The sequence below is a fragment of the Amphibalanus amphitrite genome, unplaced genomic scaffold (assembly GCF_019059575.1).
Source record: "Amphibalanus amphitrite isolate SeventyFive unplaced genomic scaffold, NRLGWU_Aamphi_draft 000027F_arrow, whole genome shotgun sequence".
Classification (NCBI taxonomy): Eukaryota; Metazoa; Arthropoda; class Thecostraca; order Balanomorpha; family Balanidae; genus Amphibalanus; species Amphibalanus amphitrite.
In genome coordinates this window covers 1,059,394-1,074,039 of record NW_024881523.1, presented here as the reverse complement: position 1 = coordinate 1,074,039, position 14,646 = coordinate 1,059,394, and the positions used below count along the sequence as shown (strand labels likewise).

At 56.5% G+C, this 14,646-nt stretch overlaps 1 protein-coding gene across 4 annotated transcripts in view; it reads left to right on the top strand.

The window, feature by feature from the left end:
* Positions 1 to 14,646, top strand: part of LOC122364381 (protocadherin-like wing polarity protein stan) — a 38,465-nt gene that overhangs the window by 13,818 nt on the left and 10,001 nt on the right. For all 4 annotated transcript variants that reach the window (XM_043334710.1, XM_043334720.1, XM_043334694.1 and 1 more), the window contains exons 11-19: positions 376 to 485; positions 769 to 933; positions 1,290 to 1,444; positions 6,185 to 6,351; positions 6,657 to 6,786; positions 7,074 to 7,192; positions 13,315 to 13,486; positions 13,815 to 13,940; positions 14,310 to 14,449. In XM_043334710.1, coding sequence (XP_043190645.1) covers positions 376 to 485; positions 769 to 933; positions 1,290 to 1,444; positions 6,185 to 6,351; positions 6,657 to 6,786; positions 7,074 to 7,192; positions 13,315 to 13,486; positions 13,815 to 13,940; positions 14,310 to 14,449 — 1,284 coding nt within the window. The remainder of the gene's footprint in view (positions 1 to 375; positions 486 to 768; positions 934 to 1,289; positions 1,445 to 6,184; positions 6,352 to 6,656; positions 6,787 to 7,073; positions 7,193 to 13,314; positions 13,487 to 13,814; positions 13,941 to 14,309; positions 14,450 to 14,646) is intronic.

Sequence of the window (14,646 nt, the reverse complement as noted above, 5' to 3'; positions counted from 1 at the left end):
CGCCTAGCGATGGGAGACATTGTGGTATTCCTCAAAGCCGTAAAAGGCACAAATGCATAACATTTCGTAAAATTTACGCTAATTCTCGAACTAAGATCTGGCATCCTTTCAGTGTACTAGGGCGGCTAGTTAGAGAGGAGGGTAGGTTGCCAAATCACTTGACTTGGGTCGCATATTGCTACTGTCTCAGTCCACCCCATCTGTTCCATCTGAGTGGGCATTTCTCTCCATCTATTCTCGGTCACTGTCTCACAACAGTGACTTGCTGTAAAGATTTATATAAGTTTCTATGTTGTGATGTGGTAATGGTGTACCAGTGTACCACCGTTTTTCCTGAGTGCAGAGTATACAACATGGTATCTCCATTCCCCTCAGACTGCCACAATCATCATGGACGGCTGCGACAGTGGCCTCTCGCTGATGCGCGCTCATGGCATGGAGAAGTACCAGTGCGCCAACAGGACTACCTTCGAGCTGGAGCGACGGTGAGTCGACCGCTTTCTGTCCCCAATAAGAGCAGGGGCAGGGACGGAGTGTTATCGACGGGCTGGCTTCAATTACCGGCAGACTGATAAGTGTGGTTTGCTTTTCTTTGGAGGGTGGATGAGCGGCGAGCGGTGTGCAGAAGAACGGATATTAGATAAAAAATATGAAATATGTGCATGTCTATTTGTGTGTGCATGCGTGTGTGTAGGTGCATGTGGATACTTGTGCATATAGTTTCAAACATACTGCTCGTTCTAAACGTTATCTTTTCTCCTTTTCCAGGTGCCACCAGCAGACCGAGTTTTGTCAGCGGTTCATCGACCTGACTGGACCTCTCCAAATCGGCGGTCTGCCTTCGCTGCCCACAAAGTTCCAGGTGCAATCTCAGCACTTCAGCGGCTGCATTCAAGACGTCTTCATTGACCACAAGCTGCTCGACCTGGACAAGTAGGTAGCTGTGTGGTCGATGGGCGAGACAATGTGTGATGTCGGACATGATAATGCTGCCGTTTTATCGTAAAAATAAAAAAGCTTTGCGATATTTCATTCTAGCCAACTAACGAATTCTATTGCATGACCTGGCATTGTCTGTTGAGCGTGACCTGACCTGATTTGTAGACACACCTAGCAAAGCCTGGTTTGTGGTTCAACGTGACTTCACACGAAGACTAACCTGAATTGTATTGTGAGTCTGATTTGACAGGCTTGCATTTTGACCTGACCCGAGCCCGACCCGAGCCTTGGGTGCCTCTATGCCTGAATGCCTGAGCTGAGGTGTGTGTTTGTGTGTGTCCTCTCGTCAGCTATGTGGCCAACAACAGCACTGTGGCCGGCTGCTCTGAGAAGCAGCGGTTCTGCGCCTCCCACCCGTGTCAGAACGGTGGCACCTGTACCGAGGGCTGGGGCACCTACGTCTGCCGCTGCCAAGACACACACGCCGGCAAAAACTGCGCCCTTGGTGAGTGTCGGCTGGATCTGGGTGGTCGGAATCTGCCGACAGTGTCGGCTCACAACACAACTGGGTCGTTAAGTGAAACGTGACATTTGGGATTTAAGCTGCAATAGTAGAAAAGAAAAATCCTGTAGTGAAATGTAGTGGTGCAGCGGAGCGAGCGCTGGCTGGCCGGACCTGGCCGCTGGACGCTGCCCTGGGTACGGGCGGCCGTCACGCGCCCGCCGACGGTGAACCTGACACCGCAGGGGAATGGGGTCGGTGAACTGACGCCGCAGGGGAGGGGGCGGAGGGCACGCCCGGCCATTGTTCGGGATTAAGAGGCTGAGTCAGTCGGGAGTCAGGGCTGAGACTGGAAGGTGTTGTTGAGCGTTCTGTGGTGTGGCCGAGGTGGTGCAGAAGACCGTGCTTTGTCTGATTGATGTCAAATTAATTCCGGAATTCGACGGCTCCGGTGACGTGCTCGACTGGCTGGAGAAGGTCGAGCTAGTGTGCGGGCTGCAGGAGCCGCCAGTGAGGCAGACGCTGGTGATACCCCTGCGGCTGAAAGGAGGAGCATCTGCTGTGTATCGGCAGCTGGTGGAGGCTGACAGGAAGGACGTGGCGAAGCTCAAGGATGCGCTGAAGCGTGCGTTTGCGGTGGATAAATACGCTGCGTATGAGCAGTTCAGCACCCGCCGTCTCCGCCCCGGGGAAACAGTTGATGTTTTCTTGGCGGAGCTGCAGCAGCTTGCGACGCTGTTCGGAGGAATGTCGGACGAGGGCCTGGGGTGTGCCTTTGTGGCAGGTCTGCCGGACTCTACCAGGCAGATACTGCGAGCTGGAGCGCGCATGGAGTCGTTAAAGCTCTCGGAGGTGGTGGACAGGGCTCGCGCCATCTTGCGAGAGGAGAACGGCGCATCGGAGGTGGCAGCCGCGCTGGTCAAAGAGTCACCAGGCGGTCGGGATCGCGGCCGAACCGTTAGTAGCGGCAGGAGAGAGCGCGGACCTTGCTTTACCTGCGGCCGCCTGGGGCATCTCGCCCGTGAATGTTCGGCCCGCACTGGCCCCCGCGAAATCCGGTGTTTCCGGTGCGACAAGACTGGTCGCATCGCAGCTCGTTGTCCGGAAAACGCGGAGAGAGAGGAGGATCGTGTGCCGGCCTCCTCTCGGGATTAAGATGGAGCGGCGCACTACCAACGAGACACCTGAATGTGAACGGGGTGTTGTGTGAGGTGTTGATCGACACGGGATGTACCAGAACGGTGGTTCATTCGTCGCTCTGCGCCGAGTGGAAGAGGCGTTCTGTGTCCATGGTGACAGTTAGTGGTCAGAGAGTGGACTGTGCGGGCACGGCTGAAACCGATGTTGGGGTACCTGGGGGTGATGCTGTGGTGCTTGATGCGTTGGTTGTAGCGGTGAAGCCGCTGGGTTTCGGAGCAATTTTAGGAATGGATGGTGTGAAAGCTCTTGGGGGTGTGACCATGCGTTCTTCTACTGATGTGCGATTTGCAGGCGAGGGAGACGTGTGCGCCGGAGCAGGAGGCTCCGTGGACCTAGCGGTGGAAAAGGAGGACTTTCGAGTCGTGTTCGATGCGAGGGAAAGGCGCAAGACTGTCGAGTGGAAGTGGTCGGGAAAGAAACCGCCAGATCAACTGAAAAACGGAGTGAGCGAGTACCATGTGACGGATGAAGCGAGAGAGGACTATGAGAGAGAGCTGGAGACGTGGATCGAGAACGGGTGGCTGCTGGAGTACGACGAAGAAAAGCATGGCGCTCCCAAAGGGCTGATACCGTTAATGGCGGTGGTTCAAGAGAACAAGGCGAAAGTGCGGCCGGTCCTTGACTTCCGGGAAATGAACACTCACGTCGACACGTTCACGGCGGACGTTGACGTGTGCAGTGAGAAACTTCGTGAATGGCGCCGGACGGGTGAGAAAGTGGCACTCCTGGATCTGAAGAAGGCGTACCTTCAGATACATGTGGAGGAGTCACTGTGGCCCTATCAGACAATCGAGTTCAAAAACAAAAGGTACTGTCTGACGAGACTTGGGTATGGTCTTAATGTGGCACCCCGAGTCATGAAGACAGTTCTGGAGACAGTGGCGAAGCAGGACAAGAACGTGGAGAAGGCAGTATCGTCGTATGTCGATGACGTTCTGGTCAACGAGGAGGTAATGTCGGCCGAGAAGGTGGCCGAGCACCTTCAAGCCTTCGGTCTCGAGTGTAAGGACCCCGCTCGCGCACAGGAAGGCGCTCGGATTCTCGGCCTCCGAGTCTGGGGGGAGCAAGGCGCACTCATGTGGAAGAGAGACAACGATGTCCGAGAAGTTGCCGGACCGGTGACAAAGCGGAAAGTGTTCTCCCTCTGCGGGCAGCTGACGGGACACCTTCCGGTGTGCGGCTGGCTGCGGCCGGCGACCTCGCTCCTCAAACGACGTGCGAACAGAGCAGCAAGTGGCTGGGACGACGAGATTGACGACCCGGACGTGGAGCGTCTAATGGACGAAATTGTGAAGCGGGTCAGAGCAGAGGATCCTGCCAGGGGACGGTGGGATGTGAAGGGCGACAGAATCACAGTGTGGACGGATGCCAGTGCTCTGGCCATGGGAGTAGTTGTTGAAGTGGGTGACGAAGTAGTGGAAGACGGGAGCTGGCTTCGCCCCGACAATGGAGTACAACACATCAACATGGCAGAGCTAGACGCGGCCCTGAAAGGCGTGAACATGGCCATCCTGTGGGGCGCGGAAAGAGTCCGGTTGATGACTGACTCGCGGACAGTGTACCACTGGATGACCGACCTCCTCAGTGGCAGGGCCCGACTGAAGACGAAAGCTGCCTCTGAAATGTTGATAAGAAGAAGGCTAAGCACCCTCAGGATGCTCGTGGACGAGTACGAGCTGGACGTGAATGTTCAGTGTGTCTCGTCGGCTGAGAACAAAGCGGACGCACTGACGAGAGTGCCGGACGCCTGGCAACGGGTGCTTATGTGCAAAGAGGAGGCTGCAGCATGTGCTGTGGGAGACGGAGACGACCCCGACAGGCTGGTGAAAGAGGTGACCCAAATTCACCACGCTTCTGGTCATCCTGGTGTCCGGAGGACGCTATACTTCGCTAGGAGGGCGAACAAGCTCGCTACGAGACGACTTGCGCAGGCCGTGGTGTCGGCCTGTCAGACGTGCAGGTCTGTTGATCCCGCTCCTGAAAAGTGGCGCGAAGGCCGCCTGGAGGTCGACACCACGTGGGACAGAGTCGCCGTCGACGTGACTCACCATCATGGGTGTCTGTACCTAACGGTGGTGGATTGCGGCCCATCCAGGTTTGCGATCTGGCGTCTCCTGCGGTACGAGACCGCCGCATGCGTCATTGCGGAGCTGGCGGCGATATTCTGCGAGCGGGGACCGCCGGCAGAAATGTTGCTGGACAATGCCACCACCTTCCACAGCAGGGCGTTTAGAGCTTTCGCCAACGACTGGAACGTCGCAGTACGATACAGGGCGGCGCATGTGCCGTCAGGGAACGGAGTCGTCGAAAGGAACCATCGCTCCATAAAGGTGATTGCGACGAGAGCGAAATGTGGGGTGGCAGAGGCAGTATACAGGTACAATACAACGCCGAAGGACGATGTCACTGAAGCTACGACACCTGCTGGTATGGTGTATCGGTACGACGTCCGAGTGAAAGACGTCGACCCCGTTCCGACAGTGAGGGACGATGGACAGCAGGAGAGCCGCTACCACGTCGGAGATGCTGTCTGGGTGAAATCACCGAGAGCACGCTGTGAAGAGCAGTATGGCAGGGGAGTGGTGACTGGTGTGGTGTCACCGCAAACTGTCGAAGTTGACGGTGTACCAAGGCATGTCCGTCATCTGCGTCCGCGTGCAGACGAGGCAGAGCAACCAGTTTCCGCAGAGGCAGAGCAACCAGTTTCTGGGGATGAGGAGCCCTGCTTTGTACGGTGTCCCATCGACCGGCATGACCGAGACGACCAGCAAGACCAACAGGAGGAAGCTGCGAGTGACACAGAGGCTGGGCCGAGGCGAGGTACGCGGGCTCGGCCTGTCACGCAGTTGTACGGAGACCCCGTGCCGAGCGATGTCTTAGATACCTACGTATGAGCGTTGTTAGCGTGTGATGTGAGCACTAGCGTCTGTTGGTTGCGATCAGGATCGGGGGGGAGTGTAGTGAAATGTAGTGGTGCAGCGGAGCGAGCGCTGGCTGGCCGGACCTGGCCGCTGGACGCTGCCCTGGGTACGGGCGGCCGTCACGCGCCCGCCGACGGTGAACCTGACACCGCAGGGGAATGGGGTCGGTGAACTGACGCCGCAGGGGAGGGGGCGGAGGGCACGCCCGGCCATTGTTCGGGATTAAGAGGCTGAGTCAGTCGGGAGTCAGGGCTGAGACTGGAAGGTGTTGTTGAGCGTTCTGTGGTGTGGCCGAGGTGGTGCAGAAGACCGTGCTTTGTCTGACTTTGTAAGTTTGGAATACTCACTTTTTTCTTGAGACCTTTGGATTTGCCGGGCGGACGAACTGTGGTGATCAGAGACAACTCCTACAAATCCCTAGACTTAGATGACCAGGAACACGCCGAGTTACTTGAAGCCTCAAACAAGTTCTGCATGGTGTAGGATAACCAGCATAATTAGCTGATCTCTGTAATTGCTTCTTCGGTCACTGACCAGTTTTTCTATCGAGACTGAGCTACTGACTCTTGCTGTGGTGCGACATCTCCGTCCTGTGGCTGACCCGTGACCTATGACCCCTCAGACGCGGAGACTCCCCACCAGCTGCGGGGCGACGGCCACATCTCGTACATCAGCCGCATCCAGGCGGTCACCATGCCCTGGTACAGCGGGCTGGCCTTCCGAACACGGTCTGCCGACGCGCTGCTGATGAAACTCAGCTTCGGAGACGGCCTGCGCACTCGGCTCATGGTAAGTAAATTCAATGATTTTCTTTTAAATTCGCGTCTAACCATGCGTTGCTGCGCAAAAGTAAACAGGAAAGAATCCTTGGTCGATCCTTAGGGCATTGAATTATGCCTAAACGTTGTTTGTGTTTTCGGTTGCTCCACCTTGTTTTACCTGTGTTTCACTCTACTCACTGTGTCCTACCCGTGTCTACGCGTCTGCGTGTCTCATTGTGTTTTGCCCGTATGCTGCTATGCTCTGTATGTTAGTGTCCTTATCCCTCCGCACACTCTCTCCTCCGATTTTTACTCTGACCATTTGCTCGGCAGCTCCGAGGCGGCTACATCGAGTACCACTACCCCAATGACGTGGCCGCCCTGGACACGGTGCGGGTCAACGACGGACAGTGGCACCACGTCCTCGTCAAGTGGATGCAGGGAGAAGTCTGGATCAATCTCGGTAAGTACCCCGCTGCAGTACTGGTGCCATGTTCTTGATCAATGCCAGCCACTGTTCGTTCATACCTTGGGCGGCTAATGGCCTTACGGTACTCACTTTGCTCGGCGCTCGGCATGTTTTTTTTTTCGCTGCAAGGTTTTATCATCACTTATGCTTTAATGTTATCGTCTTAACAACAAAATTCATGTTATAAGTAATTTCGTGAACTTCCGTGCCTGCCAACTACGATAAACTTCCGTCACAAATGCTCTCGCATTTCGTTAATCTCCCGCCTCCTATGTCCACAGATTACGGTAATCATGAGTTGACTCAGGCGGGCGACGCCCAGCTGGCCGGCCTCTATGTGGACGAGGTGATCGTAGGCGGAGGCGAGGGCGACGTACCGGGACTGATCGGCTGTATCCGGGTGAGTTCAGAACCATCCAATTCAGCGACTATGGATGTGGTCGCTGGCTGTATTCGGGTGAGTTCAGAGCCGTCCAATTCAGCGACTATGCATCAGGTACGCTGACGGTGTCCTTATTACGGAGCGAGCGAAGCGAGCGGAGTCTTTCCTTAGATTAACGGAAATTTCTGAGTATGAGCGGCCGGCCGACCGGCCGGCCGTGCGGACGCTTTTGCTAGGCTTATATCTCAGCAACCACTTGACCGATTTACACGCGGTAATTTTTGTAGGGTAGCTTCATTCCTTCTACCAAGTATTGGACTATTCCCGATGCATGTGCGTGACCCCTTACGCACGTGCCACGTGCAAAACGAAGAGGTGTCAGTTTTGTAATTGTTGCAATATCTCGGTAACTACTTGGCCGATTGCGCTGAAAGTTGGCATGTAGGTAGGCACCCACTAGGCACTGCATATCCATGTGCCAGAGTTGGGGTGCTGCTGCACGTGCGCACGTGCAGGGGTCGTTTCCAGATCTCGAGAACGGCTGGACCGATGGCGCTCAAATTTGGTACACGGTTAGGGACCAGTTAGTAGGTGTTCTGGTTTGGGCCTCGCCTGCCGGGCCGCCCCGTACCGGTTCGTACCGGCTCGATGTGACCGGGTGCTGGGTCACCCCACCCTGGTACGATGTGGGCGCCTGTCATTGGTCGGTGGCTGGGTGGCGTGATCAGGCCACACCACCCGAGTTATGTGTCAGTGTGTGATCGGTCGGCCGATATGTAGCGAGGCGATGTGTGTGCTGGATCGGAGAGAGAGGGCAGTCTGGTTTTGGTCAGTGATAGCGCAATACACTTCCACAGCTCAGCCGGCTTGTGAACTCTACATGGCGCAGCCGACATCTACGGACCTGCTGCAAGTAAGCTGAGGTGTCGCCACCGGTGCCTATCCAGCTGGCCGGCGACGCATGCCGTACAGCTTACGCTCCAAGTGCAAGATGGACGGCTCCGACGACCAAGACAGCAGTTCGCCACCACCGTGGCTGGCTCAGCTCCAGCAGCAGCTACAACAGCAGCTTCAACAACAGCACGAACAACATCAGCAAGACATCGAGCTTTTCCGCAAGGAACTACAAGAACACCGTCTGACGGCAACAACGGCACCTGACAAGAAGCCAATAGCTGCAGCGGTAGATCCTGCGGCTCTCGCTGAACCGACAACGGACGGCGCTGTGGAATCGGCGAATCCTGTTACTTCACTACAGACGGCTGGAGAGCTGGCAACGACACGACCGTCTACTGCAACCGGTGCTGTAGCATCTCTAGCTTCTGCTTCAGCTTCTGCGCCGCTTCATACAGACAGCGGGGCCAGGCGGCCACCGGTATCTTCTCCAGTGAAGCTGTCGTCTTCTGCCACTCTCCGTGAGTTTCGCCTCTGGAGGTCATCCTGGAATGACTACTACCGCTTGGGGAGCATCTTTACTCTTAGTCAAGAGGACCAGCTCGCCTACCTGCGAGCGTGCTTCACCGAAGACATGCGCGCCGCCAGTCTGCACGCCGTCGGGATCTGCCCGCACTCGGACAACGTGAGCTCATCGCTGGACAAGATCGAGCAGTATCTGCGGCTTCAGCACAACGTCGCCATCGACCGGGTAAAGTTTGAAGAACGACACCAAGAAGAGGGAGAGTCATTCGACTCGTTCCTGATCGCGATCAAGGAGCTAGCAGCCGACGCCGAGCTGTGCTCCTCCTGCATGGACGACCGCATCACAACGCGCATCATGTCCGGGATACGCGACAAGGATACACGTCGAAAGCTGCTGTCACTCCGGCCATTCCCGTCGCTGCTGTGCGCAATCGACATCTGTCGATCGGAGGAGGCCTCTCAAGCCAACAACCAGCTTCTGCAGGACATCACTCAAGGCCATCAGAGCGTCTCCCGGGTGTCATCACGCCAGAATCAGCGGAGCCCATCACGAGAACGGCCATGTGAGGGCTGCGGCGGCACTGGCCATCCCAGGAGGTCATGTCCTGCTGCAAATCTCACCTGCTACTCCTGCGGCACCAAGGGCCATCTGGCGGCGGTATGCCGCAAACGGCAGCAGGCTCACCAGCCACCAGAGGCACAGCGATCTCGGAGCAGAAACCGACACTCGAACCAAGTCTCCATTCCACAAGTCGTGGTCGGCAGTCTGCACAAGACTCAGCAGGCACCGAAGATTGCTGTTCAGCTTCGGCGTGCTGACGGCACCCTCCTTGGTACTGTCGATGCCACGCCTGACTCAGGCGCAGAGATCTCTGTGATGAGTGCTGAGCTGGCGCGCCAGCTCGGTGTGCGGCAGGAAGATCTGTCGCCACCGCCGAGTATCCAGATCTCCGCTGCCAATCTGCAACCCATGCGCTGCACTGGCACCTTCGAGGTCTTCATCAGCCTTCAAGACAGGCGGATCCGAGACACTGTGTACGTCTTCACGGAATCTCGCGGCATGCTGTTGGCCTGGTACACCGCTAAGTCTCTGGCCATCCTACCAGACCACTACCCCCAGCCTGGAAGTCAGCGACCTGCTATTGACAGCATCGTCACGACCGGTTCAGATGGAGAAGGGAGGACGTCGCCAACGGATCCGAAGTCTGCTGATCGGCAGCATGGCAAGCTGCGACAAGAGCTTGTCAAGGAATACCGTGATGTCTTCACGGCGGACGGCAAGAACTCACTCCAACCGATGTCCGGTGAATCAATGGTCATCCACGTCACTGAGGAAGCCACGCCGTTTGCGGTCCGCACGGCTCGGCAGGTTCCCTTCGCCTGGAGGGACGAGGTCAAAACGCAGCTGGACCAGATGGTTCTGCAAGGCATCATCGCACCACTCGGCGCAGAACCTACAGATTGGTGTCATCCTCTCGTGCTGGTTGCCAAGGACACTGGTGTACGCATCTGCATAGACCTCACCAAGCTGAACAAGTTTGTCAAGCGGCCACTACATCCCCTCATCACGCCTCGTGAAGCCATCTCACAAGTACCCACGGATGCGAGGTTCTTCTCAACACTGGACGCGAAGTCTGGATACTGGCAGCTGCCTCTGCATCCTGAGAGCCAACATCTGACGACCTTCATAACTCCCTGGGGCCGCTACAAGTTTCTCAGAGCTCCGATGGGCCTGATCTCGACTGGTGATGAGTATTGCCGACGGGGTGACATCGCTCTTCAGGGACTCAACAACTTCGTCAAAGTCGTCGACGACATCCTGGTGTATAGCAAAACCCTGGAAGAGCACGAGCGTCATCTCCGAGCTCTTCTCGACCGCTGTCGGGAGAACAGCATCACCCTCAATGAGAAGAAGTTCTTCTGCGCCGTGGAAGAGGTGTCTTTCTGCGGCTTCACGCTGTCACTTGCTGGGAAGCAAGTCCAGCCAGGCAAGGTCTCTGCCATCACCGAGTTCCCGCCGCCTACCAACATCACGGAGCTGCGATCCTTCATGGGCCTCGTCCAGCAGCTTGGTGACTTCTCCAAAGAGATCTCTTCGACCGCCGAGCCTCTGCGTGGTCTACTGAAGCCAAGCAGCAGTTTCATCTGGACTCCAGACCATCAGGCCGCATTCGACGCGATGAAAGCGGCTCTGGCAGCGCCACCTGTGCTGGCGCACTTCGACCCATCTCTGCCTACGATGCTGCAGACAGATGCGGCAAGACGGAAAGGCCTCGGATACGCCCTGCTTCAGCGCCACGGTAACCACTGGCGTCTGGTGCAATGCGGATCTCGTTTCCTTTCGGACACGGAAACCCGATACGCCATGGTGGAGCTGGAGCTGCTGGCGATCGTCTGGGCGCTGAAGAAGTGTCGCATCTTCTTACGCGGCCTCCCACACTTCGAAGTCCTCGTGGATCATCGGCCACTCCTGCCGATACTGAACGATTTCACTCTCGACACCATTGAGAACTCCCGCCTACAGAGACTGAAGGAGAAGACGTCGCTCTTCAACTTCACCGCCAAGTGGATCCGTGGGAAGGAGCACGTCATCCCAGACGCGCTCTCTCGCGCTCCTGTCGATGAGCCCACCGCTGACGACGAGCAACTGGTCCAGGAGGTGGAATGTCATGTCCGCCGGGTGTCAGTCAGCACCATTCAAGAGATCACTGTTCTGCAAGGTGAAACTCACCTGCCTGACCCGCGTCTGGAGAAGCTCACTGAAGTCGCCGGTTCTGACAGCGAGTACCAACTCCTTCTGCGCGCTGTCACGGATGGCTTCCCTGTCTCCAAGGAGCAGCTTCCTCAGCCTCTCCGTCCTTTCTGGAGTGTCCGTCATGAGTTATCCACACACAGTGGCCTTATCCTCAAGGGATGTCGCATCGTCATCCCTGCGGCTTCACGGAAGGCCACCCTGGAGGCTCTTCACGCTTCCCACCAAGGCGTCGATAGAACCAAACGCAGAGCTCGTCAAACCGTTTGGTGGCCAGGCATCAACAGCGACATCACCAACACGGTTGGAGCGTGCGACGCCTGCCAGGAGCGCCGACCGAGTCTACCACCGGAACCGATAGTGCTGGAACCACCACCATCAAGAATCTTCGAGGATCTGTCGTCCGACATCTTCACACTCTCTGGAAGAGACTTCCTGGTCTGTGTGGACAGACTCTCCAACTGGCCAGTGATCTTCCAGTTCCCACGAGGAGACACAACCAGTCGGCAGGTCATCCAAGCTCTGCGAGAGGTGTTCGTCACACTCGGCGTACCAGTGCGGCTTCGCACAGACGGTGGCCCTCAATTCAAGAGCAGGGAAATCGCCGCCTTCCTCAAGCGGTGGGGCGTGGTCCACGTCTTCTCCACGCCATACTACGCCCAGTCTAACGGGCATGCTGAAGCTGCGGTGAAGACCATCAAGCACCTCATCGCCAAAACGACGACCAACGGCTCCGTCGACGATGAGCGGCTGCATCAGGGACTGTTGGAGCTGCGGAACACCCCTGGCGCCAGTGGCCGCTCTCCAGCACAGATCGTCTTTGGCCATCCAATCCGCTCCTGGGTTCCAGCTCATCGCAGTGCGTTCGCCCCGGAGTGGCAACTGCGCGCCGACGACTGCGATGCCAGGGCTGCTCGGGATCGTCTTCAACGCGAGCAGCACTACAACTCCTCGGCTCGCAGCCTTCCACCCCTCAAGATCGGAGCCGATGTCCGACTTCAGGATCCCATCACCAAGCGATGGGATAAAGTTGGTGTCATCATCGGCGTGGGCTACAAGCGAGACTACCACGTCAAGCTCCCCAGCGGAAGAGTACTATGGAGGAACAGGCGTTTCCTCCGCTCTGCAGACAGGCCGTCTGCAACTGACAAGTCGTCACCCGAATCTACGGACCCTGACCCATCTGACGTTCCTGAACGTCGGGTCCGGTTCCAGCTGCCCCCTGCAAGGCTGAGGCGCAGCTCACGTCAACGACATCGTCCGGACAGGCTCGGCTACAGCGACTAGAACTTCTTGCAAGAAGTTCTTCAGGGGGAGGGAGATGTTCTGGTTTGGGCCTCGCCTGCCGGGCCGCCCCGTACCGGTTCGTACCGGCTCGATGTGACCGGGTGCTGGGTCACCCCACCCTGGTACGATGTGGGCGCCTGTCATTGGTCGGTGGCTGGGTGGCGTGATCAGGCCACACCACCCGAGTTATGTGTCAGTGTGTGATCGGTCGGCCGATATGTAGCGAGGCGATGTGTGTGCTGGATCGGAGAGAGAGGGCAGTCTGGTTTTGGTCAGTGATAGCGCAATACACTTCCACAGCTCAGCCGGCTTGTGAACTCTACAGTAGGGTGCCGTGCACAAGTCAGTTGGGACCCATTTTGCACGTGCGCACGTGCAGGGTGCCGCTTCCAGATCTCGAGAACGGCTGGGCCGATTGTGCTCAAATTTGGCACATCGCTAGAGACCGGTTAGCAAGGTGCCGTGCACAAGTCAGTTGGAGGTACCCCTCGCAATTTCGCACGTGCAAGGCCCACCCTCTCGCTCGCTCCGTCAGTCGCCCCATAAGGCGTTATACTGGTATGTAGGAGTAGGGTTCGGGATAATTTTAGCTATGTATCTCTTAAGTGTCTACTAATATGTCGATACACTTTTTTCTGGTTGACGACGAGAAGTAACGCACTCTGTGTTCCTTCTGCTACAGGAGGTTCGCGTCGGCAACTCCGCCAACACGTCTCTAACTCTGGAGGAGGCGGTGCGGGCCAACACTGGCTGTTCGGCCGCTGACGAGTGTGTCGATATCGGCGGAGATGTCTGTCCAGAGCGCAGCACCTGCCTGAGCAGCTGGGGCGGCCACGAGTGCGTCTGCCAGCCAGGTGAGCATTCCTGCCGTACCGAATTTGTGCCGTCCCTCTGTATAAACGTTGCTGTCTACATATATAATGCTCAATGAAGATACCACTGGGATTGGAGCTGTTGTTTTCAGACGTCTAGATAAGAATAAAGCTTATTATATCATGTGAACTGTTCCAATTTGTTATGTATATAGTATGTATGCATGTAGACTTAGTATATAGACTTTATGGCGCACACCGAATCTCGAATACGATAGCTTCAGGGGCGATGTTGCCTGCGACGTTATGCTAGTTGAGCGTGTCGTCGCGTCGGGTTAGAAGGCTCTGACGACCATCCTCTTTGCTGCAGGTCACGTGGGCAGCCAGTGCGCGCCCGTCTGTGAGCTGCAGCCGTGCTCCAATAATGCCACGTGTGTGGCGGACCCTACGGACCGGCGCGGGTACAGCTGCCGCTGCCAGACGCCGCTCGACTCCGGTAAGGGTCGCGATTTCGTGACACAACGTTGAAGCTGATAACGTTGCGTTGACCCGGTTGACGCTGGCGATCTTATCACAGAACGTTGCGACATAAGGGCACAAACTTGGCTTTTCTGGAAACCGACGCAAGGCTGCTTTGACACATTGCACGGTGTTTTGACACGGTGTTTAGCACAGGGTATTCATTTAGGTTTTTAAGTCACAACCACTGTGAAAAGAATTTGATGTGTCCTTGTCCCTCCCCAACAGGCGCCTGAAACTAGAATAACAAAGCTTGGGTCCTTGTTTGTGGGTAGGGCGTTGCATCCGTCTTTTGATCGGGCCGTGGGCGCTGTTTGACCGTAACACCGCTATTTGCTCCTTTTAGGCGCCTACTGCGAGGCCAGGATGATCCAGCCATGTCCGAGCAAATGGTGGGGCGACCCAGTCTGTGGTCCCTGCCACTGCGACACTGAAAAGGGCTACGACAGCGACTGCGACAAAAAGACGGGCGAATGTCGCTGCAAGGTAAGTCGATCCTTTTCTTCTTGGCATCAATCCTCCTGTACCCATCAGCCATCTGCTTCAGGTGTGAATGTGAGCAAGCACACGCTGCACTTGTTTACGGAGGTTTATGAATGGACATTTTAACTGACGTGTATGCGATGTTTGTTACGCATGTGAGGCCCATCACACTAAATCGCCCCTCACCTTCTCCATTATTT